The sequence below is a fragment of the Rhinolophus sinicus genome, linkage group LG07 (genome assembly GCF_036562045.2).
Source record: "Rhinolophus sinicus isolate RSC01 linkage group LG07, ASM3656204v1, whole genome shotgun sequence".
NCBI classification, from domain to species: domain Eukaryota; kingdom Metazoa; phylum Chordata; class Mammalia; order Chiroptera; family Rhinolophidae; genus Rhinolophus; species Rhinolophus sinicus.
The window spans coordinates 5,782,688-5,801,033 of NC_133757.1; the positions used below are offsets into that span (position 1 = coordinate 5,782,688).

Consider the following 18,346-nt stretch of genomic DNA (forward strand, 5'->3'; position numbering starts at 1 on the left):
TTTCAGAGGAAACCAATTCCCTTTTGTATCAGCCAGGGTAAGTACAGCAGACCTGGGAGGGCACCCCTTCTCTCCCCACCCCCCCAAAGGGAGCAGGTGGGAGCGCCTTTCTGTTTTGACTGAAGTTCAGTGCTTGGGCCCTGGAACAATCCAGTCTGAAAATCAAAGGGCCAGCTCCTTTTATTACAGAGTAAGAGACTTTATTATTACATTTCTGTCAGTACAAACGTAGGTTGCTTCCCCAAGTAGCAGCTAGCTACTAAGTGTATTATTTAATTCACTGTCACCTTAAAAAAAACACATGATTAATTTTAATCATCTTATTCCAGGTCGCATCCCAGAAAGCTTAAGAAACTGTGTGAACAAGGAATTCTTTGTCACCACAGCTCCCTGGTCAGTAATAGAGCAGCAGGCTATCCATCCGGAGCTCAATGGTGCCACCTACAGGTGAGGAGACAGGCTTGGACCTGGGCGGCTGAGCCACCTGGGCACTGAAGAAAACTCCATCTCAGCGGGAATTCTGTACTGACTATCCTGGCCGGCCTTCCAGTGCCTCATTTCCATGAACAAACCTAACTTTTGGGACACGGCCTGGAATTGGAGCTCCTGTTTTAAAGGGGGTAGGGGGAGTGCACTGCCCAATGGTCTGAGCCCTTCATTCTGCAGCCACTTCACAAAGCCAGTTTGCAGGGGAGCAGATGGGCAGAGGAAAGGGCCTGTCAGTGCTTTTGTTTTTTCTAATTTGGATCTTCTGTCCAAGGAAAGCATTCTGGCCAAAATCCAGAACGTTCCACAGGGAGATGACCCATGAACGGTTCCTCAGTGAAGTGAAGAGTTTGGGGGCAGGGGGGTGACAGAGTGCAGGTAAACAGTGACTGAGGCCATGGAAGGGACACTAGCCAGGCCCCCTTGGAAGGAAGCAGGGTTTTCATCTGTGGCCTTCTGCCATGGTTCTCTACCCCCAACACTGCTGGGCTCCTGGGCAATAGACTCACCCCGCTCACCCCAAATAAAGGATAGGTGCTGCAGCCTGGAATCTCCGGAGGGCGTTTGCTGCTTGCTCTGACCTTCCAACTGGATTTCTCATGGGGCCTGTCCTGTGGGTGTAGGATGTGTAGTAAGCAGCCCTGGCCTCCACCCACTGGGTGCATAGTCCCTCCCACTCCCAGCTGTGACAACGGAAAATGTCTGCAGACATTGCCTAATACCCTCTTGCAAACCACTGCTCTAACTAAACCATTGAGACAATGTGGGGTGGGTGTTAAATGGGGTTTGAAGGCTCCTGAGGAAGCTCTGCTGCCCCTCACTGCTCCCCAGCTCCCATGACTGGCTTTCCATTTCGGTTCTGTGTGTTCTATCAGGCCTACTGTTTCTTGACCCTGCTAAGCCTTTCCAGGTGTCACTACTAAGCCCATCACAGCACCCGAGTGAGTCCCTGTTCATTACTGTTGGTGGCAGGCCTTTTAAGGGCCATGTCTTACTCCTTTAGACAGACCAAGGTTCACAGGGAATCCTATCCATCAGGTCTCCTGAGAGCCCCTTGAGATTTCTGCCCAGTGTAACACTGACAAGCTGTGGGATGGGGGAGCCTCCCACAAGGAGAGATGCCGCCCCCATTACCCTAAGTGTAAAGGGTTTGATAGCTGAGAATAAGAATTCCAAAGCACCTGCCTCAGAAGTATGTTTGTCCTTAGAAGAATGTTTAAATACTCTGGTTCGCTGTAGGGTAGATAGATGCTAGCTCTTCACATGCACAGCAACTTGTGTGCCTCCGTAAAAGGTTCGTCCACATTCTGGTGCCCTCCAGCTCTCCTCAGCAGGGTGGGTGCTCAGCCCATCACCAGTTCACATCTCAGGCCACAGGGGCATATAACCAACCAGCCTGGGAAGAAGCAACATTTAGTATCAACGAGTACTTATTACTTCATGCTGGGAAATCTTTAAATCCGTCAGTGTAACTAATGAATACTTTACAAAGCAACCAGAAAACTTGCAGTCTCTTTTGTACAAAATGTTTTCCAAATGCACACTTAGTATGGGCTAGTCCAACTTTGGCCTAAATAGGTTTTGTTGTTCATGGATTAGAGGTCAGCATTTTAGATTTTTTTTACACAGATTTCTCCTTGCTTTGGGGGTAGGAGGACAAAGCATCCCACACAATAAAGAGCAGAAGTAGGCAGAGCCAGGAGCATGGCCGCTCCCCTACCCGGACTTACCGGCCCCCCTCTCTCTGTGCTCTGTAGATACCCGCCCGGCCTCGTGGGCGTGGCCCCGGGAGGACTTCCTGCAGCCATGGAGGGCATCATGCCCGGAGGCATCCCTGTGACTCACAACCTCCCCACAGTGGCGCACCCTTCCCAGGCACCCTCTCCCAACCAGCCCACAAAACACGGGGACAATCGAGAGCACCCCAACGAGCAATAGCAGAGAGTGACGACAGGTCATCATCAGATAAACCTGGGACCAAGAGACAGTGACAAATAGATGAACTAAGAGGAGAGGAATTGGACAGTCTTTGAAACTGGTTCTGGACACATCCATCACTGACGTTTCAGTGGTAAAATGACAGAAGAGCTAGACGCCGAGACGTGGGGAAACTGAAGACGCCGTCTACTTACGGAAGCGCTGAAAGACTAGGACGTGGTTTAGTAACGACCAACTTCTGTTATTGTGTGTTAAGTTTTTCATCTGTGCATCAAATCACAAAGAATAAATAGATTTTTCCTTTATCAGTCCTTTGGGCACACAGGTCCTCAACACCTTGCTCTACAATGTTGCATCAAGAGTTCCAAACATCCCAATAAAAAGTATTACGAGGAAATCCCCCTCCTGCGACTCGAGTCCCTTCAGTCCACGGGGGCTGGTTACCTCTTTGGCTAATAGGAAGATTAAATTACTCCAAAACGGGGAGAAAACTGTTTGCCTGTTAGACAACTCCAAGCATAGGATTGAAGACAGTACAGAGAAGTCTCCCATCTGAACTGCATACTGAGCAGGCAAGTTGGTTGTAAGTTCAGTGATACCCTCTGACGATGCAAAAAAAAAAGTATTAAGTTTCACAAGCTGTTTGTACTCAAATATATTTTCTCAGTTCAGATCCTCAGCTATTTTATTGAGTGGAAAGTCTTGAACTGAAAGGGTTCAAGAAGAATAATGTTGCATTTCCTTATGTCTCAGGAAACACTTTTTATGGTAACTTGTCAGATTGTCTATGAACAAACCCACTTTTTTAGACATTGATAAAGTCTTCTTTTCTTCACGTGATATTTTATACAAGAACACTTCAGGTGTGTTATTAGATGTGACTGATTTTAACAAATCCTATTAGATTTGTATCAACTAGTTACATGTTATATTCATAGTCTTTTGTGAATCATTGCCTTTTTGTTTAAAAGATGGCCTATTTTGAGCCTTTGTATAGGTACATTCCTGTTTTTGTGACAAAAAAAAAAAAAAAATCTTTAAAACTGTCCCAAACAGAAAAATAATGGCTATCAGAAATATGTTTTGTTTTAGTGTGAGTTACCGTTACTGTATTTGTTTATTGTAAAGGTGGACATTTAGCGTTCAGTGCAGTTTTCAATAAAAAGTAATAAAAATTTCTGTTAAGTTCTGAAATTCAAGTACATCTCACCAATGTAAAAGTTCTCTACTTGAGATGTGTAAAGACAACTGCATTTTAAATTAGTTAGTTTTCAACTCTTGTTATTCCAGGGCTCAAAGATTAATAATACTTTTCTGCCTATTCCATAACCAGACACAAGAATGCTGACAATTACCTCATGTGATAAGAGTTTAATTGGAAAGTCAAAACCTCACGTAAGTCCATCATTAAAGATGAAACAGTGGGTGAGAACTAAGTAAATGCAAGAAACAAAATTGGCCAAGTTTTAGAGTTTTGATTTTAATTTACCCAAACGCAAAATGACTTGGCTCAAGCATTAGTGCAGGAAGGGAGGTGAATCTTGAAAGTATTTTTTTAAATGATATTTACAAAGAAATGTTGCAAAATAACATCAGCCATTTCCAGATATTAAGAACTTTGTCCTAGTGGCATCTGCAAGTGTCAGTTAAGTCCAACAATTCCAGGTTCCACAGTCTTTTTGACCCCTTCCTTGCCCTTCCTTTCCCAGTAAAAAAAAAAAGGTTATGATCATCACCCTCCTCACTCATGTTAAGGTCGTGCTCCCATCCCGATTCTCCCATGAAAACAGCACAGTCACGCCACCTCCCGTGGACAGAGATGGAACACATGGTTACTGACCTATCGTTCCAGGAGCAGAATAGAATGGCAGTTCGACACCTTCACAGCCATTTGCCAGAGGCCATGAATGAGGACGCCACGTGCACAGCAAGGAGACCCCGGCTACCTAGAAACAGCACTATTCCCTTAACAGACTAAGTCTGGGCACGTGAGCCTACGAGTCAAAAAACAAAAAGGCAGGTCCAAATCCGTGGTGCACCTGGGTTTTAATTAGAACAGAAAACACCACACTGTATTCTCCCTAGAAAAAGAACCATAGAGTTAAATCCATACAGTTACGGTATTTACTGTCCTGTCAACCAAAAGACATACACATCTGTCACCCAGCCACATAGAACCTTTGAGAAAGGACTGCGTACTCTATCTTGAGACGACAAATATGGCTGTTTAATTGTTCAAGAGCTTAACATAGCATTGATTCACCAAAAAATTTGGCCTTTACCAGCCAATCTGCTGTGAAAACCGTTTAAAGCCCCTTCTGTGTCTGGAGCCTGGGAAGTGTCATCACCTAGAATTCTTTCCCACAGGGAAGAATGCTGTACCTGTTCAACTAGATATGGTCAGAGTCACTGATCATAAATAAATAAATAGAGGCACCACAACACAGAGGTTAAGGACTGAGCCTGTGATTCTCTGGCCAGTGCGGACTGCAGTGCAGGCCACAGTGACGAGACACTTTTCCCTCAAACATCTTTGGCTTCTTCAATCGGGAGGGCAGTTTTTGCTTAATAGCAACTACGTACAACAGGGTCTCTGCCCCCTAGAGGGTTGTGCCTGTATGTGGAGGGAAGTTTAGAGACATGCTATGCTAAGTAGTCAGAATGGCAGCCGGCTGAAAAACGTGATTCATTACTGACCAAAATGCAAACCACAAAGTCAATTTGTAAGAAAATATTAACCACTAGGAACAGTAACATTTACCATTATTATAATGTATCAAAATTTGTTTACATGGAATCAAATTTCAAACATTTTTCCTGCAAGTCTTAGCATGCAGCAAGTTACCCTTTTATCCTGGGAACACCTTTCAATGAGTGTTTGGAGAGGAGAGAAAGAACTTAAGACATGACATCTCCTGGGTATTTTTCTATTTTTAGTATTGCAGCATCAAATTTAAGGTTATGCACATTTCAATACCATCTAAACAGAACTTAGAAGAAAACAAGAAGCAAATATTGAAAGGTTTTCACAGCCTTGTGATCAAAGGGAAAGTAAGAGTGTGTGTATGTGTGTGTCTTCCCAAATTTCCTTGCCACATCCATAGTCTACAAAGTGCTTATCAGGACACTAAGTCTTTGTGTTCCTGAGATAGGTCTGAAATTTTTACCCATATTGAATGTATACCTGAAGTGGTCAAATAATACTTCTTATAAAAAGTTTTTCTACCTAAGATTATAGTTTTAACTTTAAATAAGGATGGCCACAATTAACCAACATGCAAAACTTCTCAGACTGCTCACTGAGAAAGTCATGAATACAATGCATTTACCACCTTACTGCATTATGAAATCTTTACTCTGTACTGAACGGATATTCCCAATTAGCCCAAGCAAAGGCATGCCTCTGTAGTACGATTTGCTTAAAGCAGAGTTGATAAAAGACAGTAAGATTCCCAAGACCTTTGCATGGCAATTTGGGAGTACAACACTGTCAATGGAGTCAAGTGAGCAGATGCCACAGTTCATTCAGTCGGGACTGGGCCTGCTGCCTAAGCACTTCCCAAATTGATATCCAGGGAAGAAGAACTGCTCATGAAGAGACTGCTGCCTAGTCTGGCAAGAACCCTCATTAGAAGGGCACTCTTCCAAACGAATAAATACCTAAATACTGAAAGGGGGCATATCAGAAACTTTTTAAAAAGATGAAATAATAGAAACCAAAACAAGGGAACAGAACAATGTCTATATGAAGTTCACTCAATAAAAAATTCTAACTTTCCTTGCAGTTTGTTCCTTAAAGATTTGATTTTATTGGGCATAACAAGAACTAAATAATTAATAAAATAAAAGCCTGGTTTTTATTTTTATGTTTTGCTGTGGACAATTTGTACAAAAAGTTTCCCAATCTCTAAGCTCTAATGAGACAATGTAAAATGGATCTTTTAAGATGGAAGTAGAATGCCAGGTTCTACTTTAAAAAAATCTCAAAGGAACAAAGAGTCATCTGCCATGTGCTTTTGGAGGGGCCCATGCTGAAAAAAAACTCCTCAAAAACATGAAGATGCTGGTACATACAGCTTTTCCTATTACACAACTTCTTACACAACCACATGCGTTACATTTATAGACAGATTTACGATTTGAAAGGAAAAAAGTTCTGTCTTAATAAAATTAAGGTTTTTTTTGTTTTTTGTTTTTTTTTTACAAACTGTAGTCCAAACAACGTTCTCTGTGTCCTCACTTGGCAGATGCATCATCTCCATTGGGTGTGGATCAGAAAAACCCTTCTGAGCAGGTCCTGCCAGCTTTGGTTCGTTCCACGCCAAGCACAGTGCCTGGAACACCACACTAACTTTGGGGTCACCACACAGCCGGTACCTTGGTCTTCTGCTCTTTGATTTCTTTTCATTCATCTTCATCATCTTCATCTTCCTCTCCATCAGACAGGGATGTACAAGGCCGGATCTGTCGGTAGCGATCAAGCCATTTTTCTACCATCTGTGTGACCAGGGGGTGATTTCGCCGCCGAGAGCTTTTCTGCATGGCCACAAGGACGCCCCCCTCGGTCACACAGCAGTCCAGCCACTCCCTGAGCAGTTTTTCTTGCTGTTCCTCATTACCTAGCTTTTAGAGGAATGTGAAGAAAAGGGGAAAAAATTTCAACAAATCAGAGACTTAACAAGAGAAATTTAACAGAAACCTATAGCTGGTATTATTACTAATGAAAAGGCCAAAGCAATAAACTTAACATGGTTCCAACCTCTCACCAATTTTATGATTAAAACCCAGCTTCCTATGGTTAAATACCAAAAGACATCAATGGGGAAATTCGCACAAAAACCTAGAGGGAAGAACAACCTAGAAATCATTGGTTTGATGTAACAGCGAAAAGCAAATGTCTAATAGACTGATCCTGGGAAAGAAAAGGCCAGAAAAAGAAAGTCCCATCTTCAAACACATGACAAGGTAAGTTTGCTCAGTAAATTATGTACAGGCTGAAGTTACAAAAATTATGGTCTGAATTCTTCATGTCATAAAAGTTTTATAGTAATTACTTGCGTATTAAATAAAAGACCAGTAGTTTTACAAGAATACAAGTTTTCTGAGAGTTCTTTTGCACTTTCTACCACCTTCTAGAACCCCTGGACTTACAATGTGTGTCTCCCGCCAGGTCAGTGGCAGGAGCAGGAACAGCAGGTGGGAGACACAGCCACTGACCTGGCTTCTCAGGAGCAGCCAGTGCTGCTCTTTTGGGTGCACTGGCCGCTGGCTCCCCAGCTTACTCAGTAAAAGCCAAAGCTTTACAAGGCTGGTAGTGAGCCCCACCCTTTAGTCCCCCCTGCCCCCCTTTTCCCCTTGCCCAATGCCCACAAACCACACTGGCCTTGCAGTTCCCTCCACCAAGAACTCTCCCTCCAGATTCTATAGGACTCGCTTCTCTTTCAGCTCGCGAGTCACTTCCTCGGTGACGCCTGCCTTCCCTTGCCACCTTATGGAAGTCCCAAACCCCATCCCCCAGGCCTCCCCTTTCCTCTCCACCCCATCGTTTTCCTTTTTCTCCTCAGCACTCACCACTACCTGAGGGCAGGGATTTTCGTCTTCACTGTACTGCTGTATCCCCACACAACACATCCTACACGGCAGCTCTGAAAAGGCACATTTCAAAGTCTGTCTGACCAGCACTTACAGAAAGTGACAATTACTATGACCAAATTCGCATTTGTAAGTGGCAGTGCAGACAGCGAGATCACAGTGAAAGGCACTCTAGCTGGTTCTGGGAATGTGCTGCTCCTTTTGGTGGTTAACAGGAGAAACACACTTCTCACCTCCTGAGCGGACAGAAAGTGCACGTGGAGGAGCTTCCTCTCGCTGTCGACCAGAGGCAGAAAAGTGACGGTGACGTCGTCGTCGGTGTTCAGGTTAGCACCAGCACCTCGGTTGCCATAGCCATCGTTTTCCATGGCAACCAAAGCAGAGAAGTGGCCCCTCGTATAGCCCAGAGCAATCGGACTTTTCCAACAAAAGCTCTGTTCCCACAACAAAGGCAAATACACACCTGGAAAGGGAAGAAACTCAATGTGATTCTGGGGGCTGTGCTGTCAGAGTGAACAGGAGACGGCTCACACGCTGGAATACGGCTTACCTTGAAACCGAGTGTATCCTAAAGTTTCTCCTCGGAAACTTTTATAATATTTTACTCCATAAACTATAATTGGTCGTCTAAGTATATGTGCAAGTACAAAAATGTGTGTCTGTTCCAAACTTGCTCCAGGCTGTACACAACAAAACAAAAGAAAGCAGTTTCTCTTTAAAACATTATCACACCCTGGAAAATGTATAAAACACCACCACCACCTTCCTTCAGTACACTATCTCAATTGATTTTTTTTTCTTTTTAATAATATTGCCAAGCTGAAAAAGCATCTGAAGCCTCAAATGTCAAAGTCCCATAAAACGAGAAGGAAGCTGCAAAGTCTACTCGTATGGACAAGCGCCTTTACTACCCAAATTCAAGAACCAAACAGGTCTGCTCAAGTACTGGTCTCAGGAACCAGAGCTCAGACAGGGGGGGTGTGGGGGCGGGTGCCTGATTTATGGGATTGCTTTCTGGTTAAGTCACCTGTGGAAGTACTACCGACACAGTCCTCCCAAAGTAAAAAGATGAGCTTTGTCATTTCATACAAACGAAATGGCAGCATCACCTAATTCAAGAATACAAAACAGGTCTGCCGGCCCCTACAATGCTGCTGACAACACACTTTTAGGAGGTTCAACTCGCAGATGTAAAGCAGCCACTCCTACACAATTCATTTCTAACAATTCATTCCCAAGTTAATTAGAAATCACTCCTATCTATGGCACCTTCTCCGGGGCCTGTCTCACATGGACAGAGCCTCAGCCCTGGGGAGCCTGAAGATCACAGCTCGATCCTCAGGGCCTGACAGCTGAGCACAGCAGTGCCCCCACTAGCTCGTGACCTTGGTCAGCTCCCCTCCGACACAGAATGGGGAGCTTATCTACATACAGGTAGGTAAAACGACATAAAGCCACCTTCCTGAGACAACCGTATAAATGAAAAGCAATCTGAAGAAATACATAAGTGCTTACAACCATCGCAACTTAACTACTGACAGTTTTTATCACCTAATCTAAGAAACAGTCACTCTCCGTCTGCACTGCAGACGCCTATGCTCGCGGAGCTGATACACAGCAGTCACAACTTGAACCCACGTCTCCTGAGGCCAGTCAAGCACTGCCTCCTTTGTACCACACCGCCTCCCAAAATGTTTTATTTGTGTAAATCAAGGGACTCAGACCGAGTGGCTTACTTTTGCCACAGAAGCAACATGCCTTGAAGCATTCTTACCTGACTAGCCAGAGAGAGTATAAACGCCCAGTCTTCTTGCCACTGTTCTTCTCGCAAGGAAAAGTGTAAACCAAAGCTCTGAGAATACCATGACTCCCAATCTTTCCAACGGGTATAAAACCTTAAGAAAAAAGACAGTAAAAAGTAAGCATTACATAAACAACATTTAATGTTCCTGTCAGTTATTTAAAATAATCTTTCTTTAGGCAATTCACATGAAAAAATGAATAACTTTATTAACTGTACTTAGCTTGCAATATATTTTTCAAACTATAAAAATGCCTCCGTTCTGCAAGCAGACACCTTTTAACGTGTCTTCCAACATAATTTGATTCACCATCCACCAAATTTTTATCAAAACTTCAAACACTAGGGATGGGGACAGTTCATTGCAATTGTCTAATATTAGTTAAAAAATTAGAAAAAAAAACCACTCACTCAAAATCATCCGACATGCTGGATACAAAAGACACTACATATTTCTCCAGTAACGTACAGTATTCACTACTTGGTCACTGTATAAACAATAGACCGGAAATAGCCCTTATGTTCATGAGAATATCAAAGGCACTTCCTTCAGATTTTTTCATTAAATATAATTATTTCTCCATGATTATCACATAATCAAAAAAAAAAAAATCACTGCAACTATAAAAACAATTTTTCTTTATATTTAATACCCCTCCTAAATACTTCAGCCTAATTATGAAGATTGAAAATTGAACTTGGCAACTGGTAAACTGAATTACTAAAAACAAAAGTATACAATTAAATAAAACCAAATATAATTATCTCAGAATTTTGGTTCACTCTTACAAAACAAGCCTGCAAAGACCTCTGAAGTAAAGACATACATTTAACCTATTTGTAACATTCTATTTCTCTCATTTACAAAGAACTAGAAACCCCAGGTACTTTTATGTATTTGAATTCTAGGTAAAGAAGCAAAAGATAAGAAAACATTCTGTTGGTATTGTTGAAAAGTTCCAGCATAAATGTGGTAGTGTTACAAGCTTCTTTACAGTAACTTAATAGAGGGCTCCATAAAAAGTAAATTAATACATTTTAAACTTTCTAAAAGGACTAAAGGAGAATATTACAGAGGTTTAACTCTTGGCTGATTAGAAAAAAAGATTTTTATTCCAGATAATGTTTTTTGTTTTTTTTATCAGGAGTGTAAGTTTTAATGCCAAGTGTTTTAAAAATAAAATGCTGGTACCTCTCTTTAAAAATACCTAGGAAACAAAAAAAAAGTTTGAATGCACCAATGAGGAAATGCATTGTTTTGAAAAGTTCAAGAAGAAACACCGCACAACAGTGTTGTTACAAACTGAAAGCTGTGCACAGTAAAAAGACATTTCTTGGTTAGTGCCCAGAATCATTTTACTGATGAGACAGCTAAGTTTGCCAGAAATTAAATAATGATTGCACTAAAAACTCCTCAAGAAGATTGCAATACAGGGAACTTTAAAAATAAGCATGAATAATCACGCCCACCACAAAAACCTAAATTGTGAAGCTACCTGGTCCATTAAGAACAGACAAGCAAACCAAATCCAGGAACACATGACCAAGTGGGACAGCAACACAAGTTTGGTATAACAATCAAAAATCAATTCCATTGACCAGCCTGGTGGCTCAGGTGGTTAGAGCTCCATGCTCCTAACTCCAAAGGCTGCCGGTTCGATTCCCACATGGGCCAGTGGGCTCTAGCCACAAGGTTGCCAGTTCAATTCCTCGAGTCCTGCACAGGATGGTGGGCAGCGCCTCCTGCAACTAAGATTGAACATGGCACCCTGAACTGAGCTGCCACTGAGCTCCTGGATGGCTCAGTCGGTTGGAGCGCGTCCTCTCAACCACAACGTTGCCAGTTCAATTCCTTGACTCCCACAAGGGATGGTGGGCTGTGCCCCCTGCAACTAGCAACGGCAACTGGACCTGGTGCTGAGCTGTGCCCTCCACAACTAAGACTGAAAGGACAACAACTTGACTTGGAAAAGTCCTGGAAGTACAAACTGTTCCCCAATAAAGTCCTGTTCCCCTTCCCCAATAAAATCTTTAAAAAAAAGATCAATCCCACGTCCATGGATTATAAGGCTCAATATCGTCACCCGGGTAATACTCCTCAAATTAATCTACAGATTCAATCTCAGGGCACTTTTTTGCAGTACGAGAAGCTGGATCCTAAAATCTATATGGAAATGCAAAGGATTCAGAATGTCAAAAAGAACCCTGAAAAAGCAGTACAAAGTTGAAAGACTTACGAGGTGCGATCAAAACATTCGGGGACTGTTTAAATGACTTCTGCCACTTACTATCGTTGACAAGGTGAAATTTAATTTAGCCTCTTTCAGCCTCAACTGTCTCATTTATAGTATAACGAAATGACAATGTATGTGGGACACCAAGAAAATACTACCTTAAGTCAAACAAATTTAAGGGCCAAACTACCATGTTTCCCCGAAAATAATACCTAGCTGGACCATCAGCTCTAATGCATCTTTTGGAGCAAAAATTAACATAAGACCGGGTCATATTTTACTATAATATAAGACCGGGTCTTATTAATTTTTGCTCCAAAAGACGCATTAGAGCTCATGATCCGGCTAGGTCTTATTTTCGGGGAACCGGTACTGATTCGCAATCACAGTCATCGCTTCCAGTGACTGATACTTCAGTGGTGCATTTACAGTTCAAGACTAGTCATACACTTGATTGGGTGCTGGAATATATACATATACATACATGTGTGTGTATATATGTATGTATATATATGCATTTTTGAAACAACTGGAAAATATAATATGGACTGTATGTTGCAAAACTGAGTCAATGTCGATTTTCTTAGATGTGGTGATGAGGCTGTGGATGGGCAGACAAATATCCTTGCTCTTGAAAGATACATGCTGAAATAGTGAAGGGTGAATGAAGCCTCATGATGTCTAAAAGCAATTGGCAAGGGGGGTGTTTCTGCAGAGATGGAGCGCGTGTGGCAAAACGTTAACAATTGATCAATCAAATGAAGGAGATACTGGGCGTCTGTTGCAGTTTAACTTTTCTGTGGGTTTGAAAATTTGCAAAATGAAAACATATGCTCTTAAAACCACCTGCCTCAGGGAGACAAAAACTGGTAATACAATGTTAACATAATCTTTTTAAAGTTGAATAAAAATATGGAATCGTTAACTACTTACAAATGAGCCAAGACCTCATTAATAGTTAAGGCCACTCCTACAACTTCAAATGTTTCTACTCTAAAGCTTAGCTTTAAAAGGTACAGAAACCACTGAGATACTCAAAGCATCTCAGTGTCCAAAAGCCAAGCTTTTTCTTCCCTCGCTTCCACAGAAACCCTCCCGACGAAGTGTCCGCCGCTCTGAGGAGCGGACTCCGCAGTGCGCCTGGCGTGCAGGGCAGGGCCAGCTCACCAGTGCGAGCAGTCGTGCAGGCTGTCGTGCAGGGCTTTCCGAAGCACCGAGTCCTTGTCATAGAGGCCCCAGGTAGCCTGCAGCACGGAGTCAAGTAGGCAGTCCCCGGCAGTCCGGTTCCAAAGTGCATACAGCCGACTGTCCAAGCGTGTAGCCAATTCCAAGGACCAGTTTATAATTGGAGATTCCTCTTCTAACTCTACATGAGGAATTTAAACAGCACGTTCATGTCACACCCATGCAATCAAGCACCATCCAGTGCAGGAGAGAACCTGTTCTCTAGACATTAATAGGTCCGTGTGTAATTTACTAATAAACACCTAAATAAACTTGTCAATCAAAATGTAAATCTTTGGAATAATCGAAAACAACTTGTGGCTCTAGAATAATCTAATCAAGTTTTAAATCGTTTACAACTTATTTTGTAAAAATGTTTAATGTGAAAATATACTCCATCTAGAATAGGAAGTAGAAAACCAGTTTAAAAACTTTTATACCTTTATTCGTGCACTCTATCACAGTTAAGAGCTGTGAATGAGCATTTCTAATAGCACAATACAACACTCTCCATAAGGACTTTACATTTTTATTTAGAATAAAAATAAAACAAGTTGACCATAAACTAAAGGACTCCAAACCTTACAAAACAAAGCAGAAAATTTAAGGGCCAAACTACCATGAGATCGATGAAAGGTAACTTACACTCAATTGCATGCTTACCTTTTTGAACATCTCTGTCAAGCACCTCATCAAATAATTTTTCTTGGACTGTTGGAGGCAAGTCTTCAATATCTACAAAGAAAGAGACTTAAAAGCTCTTCTTACATCTCATATCAACTCACCATGATGTACACTTTAAATATATGACTTTATGTCACTTCAATAAAGATAAAAGGAAAAAACCAACAAGGCTATCTGATAGTCAAGTTAAAATGATAATACTAATTACATGCAAACTTTTGTCTGTTCTCTTCTCCCCACACTCTCAACCTCTGTTCAGGTCTGTTATTTTCAGACTTTAGAATCTTCTTATAAAAGTTAATGAACCATTAATTTTGGCACACAGATCTCTGTCATTTTCCTCAAATTCTCTATGCTCTATTCAGTTTACTAATTAAGCAGAGTAAAACCCATTACTCTTTAAAAAAATTATTTTTTGAATGTTTTTAAGCTATTTTCAATTCAAAATAAAAATCTAATCATCACTTACGATAAAGTTTAAATATGTGAAGAATGCAATTCAAATGAAATTTGTATGATTTCAAAAGGCTTAGTTATTGTCTCCTACTATTTGTAAATGCTCCTGTTTACATCTGAATATGGAAGCTCAAAACACACAGAACCAAGACGGAAGATTTACTTTAGAAACTTTCGGTGTTTGGAGCATTTATTCAATGCCAACTGACAAAAACCATCCTGGAAGACACACTTCCGATTATCACTGGATTGAAAAGTGAAAAATCACTTCACAAATACAGAAATTAATGTAATGAGTAAAGAAAGTAATGATACTTTCAAAAGAATGCCAGTATCTTTGATTCAAATAACTTGATTCTACCCGTCAAAAACCCATGTTCTAATGCTACCTCCTAATACCAGGTAACCAACAGCTACCTAATTTCAAAATAATAGGCATAAAAAGGGGGAAAAAAAGTAGACTGATACTATTTTTAAATAAAACCAAGGAGAAACATAAGTGGGTAAAAGAGACTTTTTAAAATACCTGAGGCCCATAAAGAAGTTAGTTTTTATCAGCTGCTGTCCTCCTCCCAGACCTAACATGAGTCTACGAGTAGCTCTTACACTGGTCACTTCCAGTATAAACGGGGTAGTCAAGTAATTTAAGATAATACTAACTATGCAATAGCTAAGTTATCTGCTTTCTAACAGACACGTTTACTCAGACATAAAAAAATAACGAGGACAAAGTGGAAATTCGGAGTTACCTGCTGGCAATGTGAATGTCACAAGGTCAGTTAGGAAATAGCAAGCAAAGTCCCCCTTTCTCTGATGAAGAGAGGCCGCCACCTCTCGCCGGATCTGCTCTGTCAGCTCAGGACACACCATGGCTGGAATACACTTTGCTGCTTGCTGAGACACCTTAAATACAAAAGAAACTCCTCTGCATCTCATTTATCATCAATGGAAGCACGAAACAGCAGTATTGAAAAGACACTACCCAAATCTCCCAGTACTCAAGCTGGTATTTTTTTTTTCTTTAAACATATGGGGTATTGGGTATTTCCTCACCGGTGGAAGTACGTATCAGCACAACTTTCCAGGAAAACAGCCATAAAAATGCTTTATCCTCTGACTCGGTAATTCTACTTCTTAGGACTTTATCCCAAGGAAATATACAAAGATACAGGTAAAAATTTATATAAAATGGTGTTGTTCACAAAGGTTCATCACAGGAGGGGGAGGGAGGAAAGAAAACAACCTAAATAAGACTAACAACCATCACGCCCCCAAGAAAAACAAATTCTTAAAAAACAGGGAATTCCAGCTCATGGAGAAAGACCAAAGTACAAAGACTATTCTCTTGCTCTGTTAAGAATATTTCAAGTACCTTGACTTGGAATAAAGAAAACAAGATCATTTTAGAGGGTCAGTTCCCACTGACCTCAAATCCCTCCCCATTTCTTATAACTCTGAATTTTTAAAAAGCATTGGGCTTCTCCAAGTGTAAACAGACAACAAACCTTCAAAGCACTGCCCCTTAGGAATGAAACAGGTGTGCTGCCGTAGGGTGACTACCACAGAGAACCTCCAGGTAAAGAGATGGCTACAAGTTTCCTCTCCTTTTTAAATGATAAATAGCAACAACTGATACAAAGATAGTATTTTACATTTACAGGGAGCTCAAGAAATGTGCGTTCAGGGAATTCTGAAATCAAAGATGATTATCTCCTGGAGAGGAAAGGAAAGGGATCTGGTGTGAACCCTGAGGGAGTCAGGGAGCTCAGTCTGGGTTGCAGCCATTATCCTAGGCAACCTTCCCAAATAGAGGCTTACAGTCTTAAGTGGGGTTTGGAGCAGCAGATCTTCCAATAAGCCATTCAAAGAATAAGTTTTACGGATAATGTCACCTACATAATATATGTGGACAACTTATTTGTAATGGCTATGATGGTAAGTTGCCAAAACTGTGCATACCCAACACAACCATCAGACATGCTATGCTGAAAACCCCCACATGAAAGCACAGGATTACCAGTAACAGGGAAATTCTCACTACATGTTAACTCCACGTAGCCAATCTTCAAGCGACACTCAAATTATAGCAAACCAAGTATTAAATCTCTTCAGAATATAACTATTTCTCACCAGTGTTAAAATGGATCCCAAAAGTAAATTCAAAATTAGCTCATTCCAACCTGTGAACCCTCAACCCCTCTTTTTTCCAAAAACAACTTGGACTGAAGCCTGAATATTGCAAACAGAGACCTTCCAGCTGGTGAGTGGCCTCCCAGCACAACCCCTTCTGCCACCACCTTAAGCACGAGACGTCCCTGGCGCCTGCCTCTCACCATCCAGCCAATTCGACCTTATGATTCTCAACCACCTCCTTAGGCTAGTAGTTCTTAACTTAGGGCCCAGGACCTTGGGAAGGGACCATGAACCTGAATAGCAATTTTATTTAAATGTATCCTTCATTTTCACTCGCCTCTTGTCTATATTTAAAATCCATTCTCTTATAGATCACAAATTTAGCATTTGGATAACGATATCGCAATACGCAGTTGACCCTTGAACATGGGTTTGAACTCATGGGTGGGTCCACTTATATGAGGATTTTTTCAATAAATACTATAAATGTATTCTCTCTTCCCTATTATTTTCTTAGCATTGTATTTTCGCCAGCTTACTTTAAAAATACAGTACACAATACATACAGCATACAAAATATGTGTTAATCGACTGTTATCGGCAAAGGCTATTAGTAGTTAAGTTTTGGGGGAGTCAAAGCTGTTTGGGGGGTGTCAGTGCCCCTAACCCCCATGGTGCTCAAGGATGAACTATAACTGACATCCTTTACAACCCTATTTATTTTCATTTTACGCATTTAAAAACAATATTTTGAAAAGCAGTCGAGTCCATAGGTTCCATCAGACTACCAACCGGGTGTATGACCTAAACCCCAATTAAAACCCCTGCTCTAGATACACGTCCCCCAAATCTGTTGTTCTCATCCCCAAAGTACTCGGCTGTCTCTCTCTGCAGACACGTCCCTTAGTCCAGGCTCACTCTCCCCTCCCAGTCTCTCCGAGGCGTCTTCATTCTGTCCTTTAGTAGTCCCTAGCTTCGTTGAGACTAAACTCCATCACCTGTTCTTTACCTGGGACGACACCCCCTTTCACCTCTCCCATGTTGTACCTGGGTTGGCCTATGCAGCCCACAGCATATGGCAAGTGATGGCATGTCACTTCCTAAATTAGGTTACGTACACCTGCCGCTTCCATTTGGGTCACTCACTTGCACCCTCCTCTGGGGTCACTTGCTCTAGGTGAAACCCGCTGCCACTTCACGAGCAGCCCTATGCAGGGCCCACATGATAAGGCTTTGAAGCCTCCTGCCAGCAGTCACGTGAGTGCACTCGGAACCAGACCTCCGGCCCCAGTCCAGTCTTCTGACCACTGCAACCTCCTGACACCTTAAGCCAAAACCACTCAGCTGGGTGCTCTCGGATTCCTTGCCCTCAGAAACCGTGTGAGGTTAACAAGTATTTGTTGTCTTAAGCGGCCGGGTTTTGAGGTGCTTTGTTACACAGCAATAAATAATACACACTCCCCAGACTGCTCTTAGGCTGGTGATGCAGGCCAGCCCTTCCAAGACCTTTCCAGTCCCCTGGCAGCCCCCGGGGAACCTGTGAGTCCCCTACAGATTGGAGCCTTCGCTCACAGCGGCCTTCTCTATCCTGTGTCCTGCCACTACCAGCAACTGTAACTCCACACGCCAGCCCTTCCAACAATCAACACAACTGGGCATCACAGCACATGTGGAGCCAGACCTCAGACACTACAGAAAGTACCTCTACCTGTTCCATCCCGTTCCAGAAGTCAGGTCCCGCGAGACACACCGGTGCTTCTCAGACAGTCCCCTTCTGCCTTACACTCACTCAGCACGC

At 42.1% G+C, this 18,346-nt stretch overlaps 2 protein-coding genes across 11 annotated transcripts in view; one reads left to right on the forward strand and one right to left on the reverse strand.

Annotated features, from left to right (window-relative positions):
- Window positions 1-3,603, forward strand: part of CTBP2 (C-terminal binding protein 2) — a 155,177-nt gene extending 151,574 nt beyond the window's left edge. For all 8 annotated transcript variants that reach the window (XM_074338824.1, XM_019742176.2, XM_019742174.2 and 5 more), the window contains 2 exons: window positions 330-447; window positions 2,244-3,603. In XM_074338824.1, coding sequence (XP_074194925.1) covers window positions 330-447; window positions 2,244-2,424 — 299 coding nt within the window. In that variant the 3' untranslated portion in view covers window positions 2,425-3,603. The remainder of the gene's footprint in view (window positions 1-329; window positions 448-2,243) is intronic.
- A 177-nt stretch (window positions 3,604-3,780) lies between these two features.
- Window positions 3,781-18,346, reverse strand: part of ZRANB1 (zinc finger RANBP2-type containing 1) — a 53,505-nt gene continuing 38,939 nt past the window's right edge. For all 3 annotated transcript variants that reach the window (XM_074338826.1, XM_019742171.2, XM_074338827.1), the window contains 7 exons: window positions 15,165-15,318; window positions 13,939-14,010; window positions 13,219-13,417; window positions 9,791-9,911; window positions 8,567-8,696; window positions 8,250-8,479; window positions 3,781-7,047 (listed from right to left, as the gene is read on the reverse strand). In XM_074338826.1, coding sequence (XP_074194927.1) covers window positions 6,829-7,047; window positions 8,250-8,479; window positions 8,567-8,696; window positions 9,791-9,911; window positions 13,219-13,417; window positions 13,939-14,010; window positions 15,165-15,318 — 1,125 coding nt within the window. In that variant the 3' untranslated portion in view covers window positions 3,781-6,828. The remainder of the gene's footprint in view (window positions 7,048-8,249; window positions 8,480-8,566; window positions 8,697-9,790; window positions 9,912-13,218; window positions 13,418-13,938; window positions 14,011-15,164; window positions 15,319-18,346) is intronic.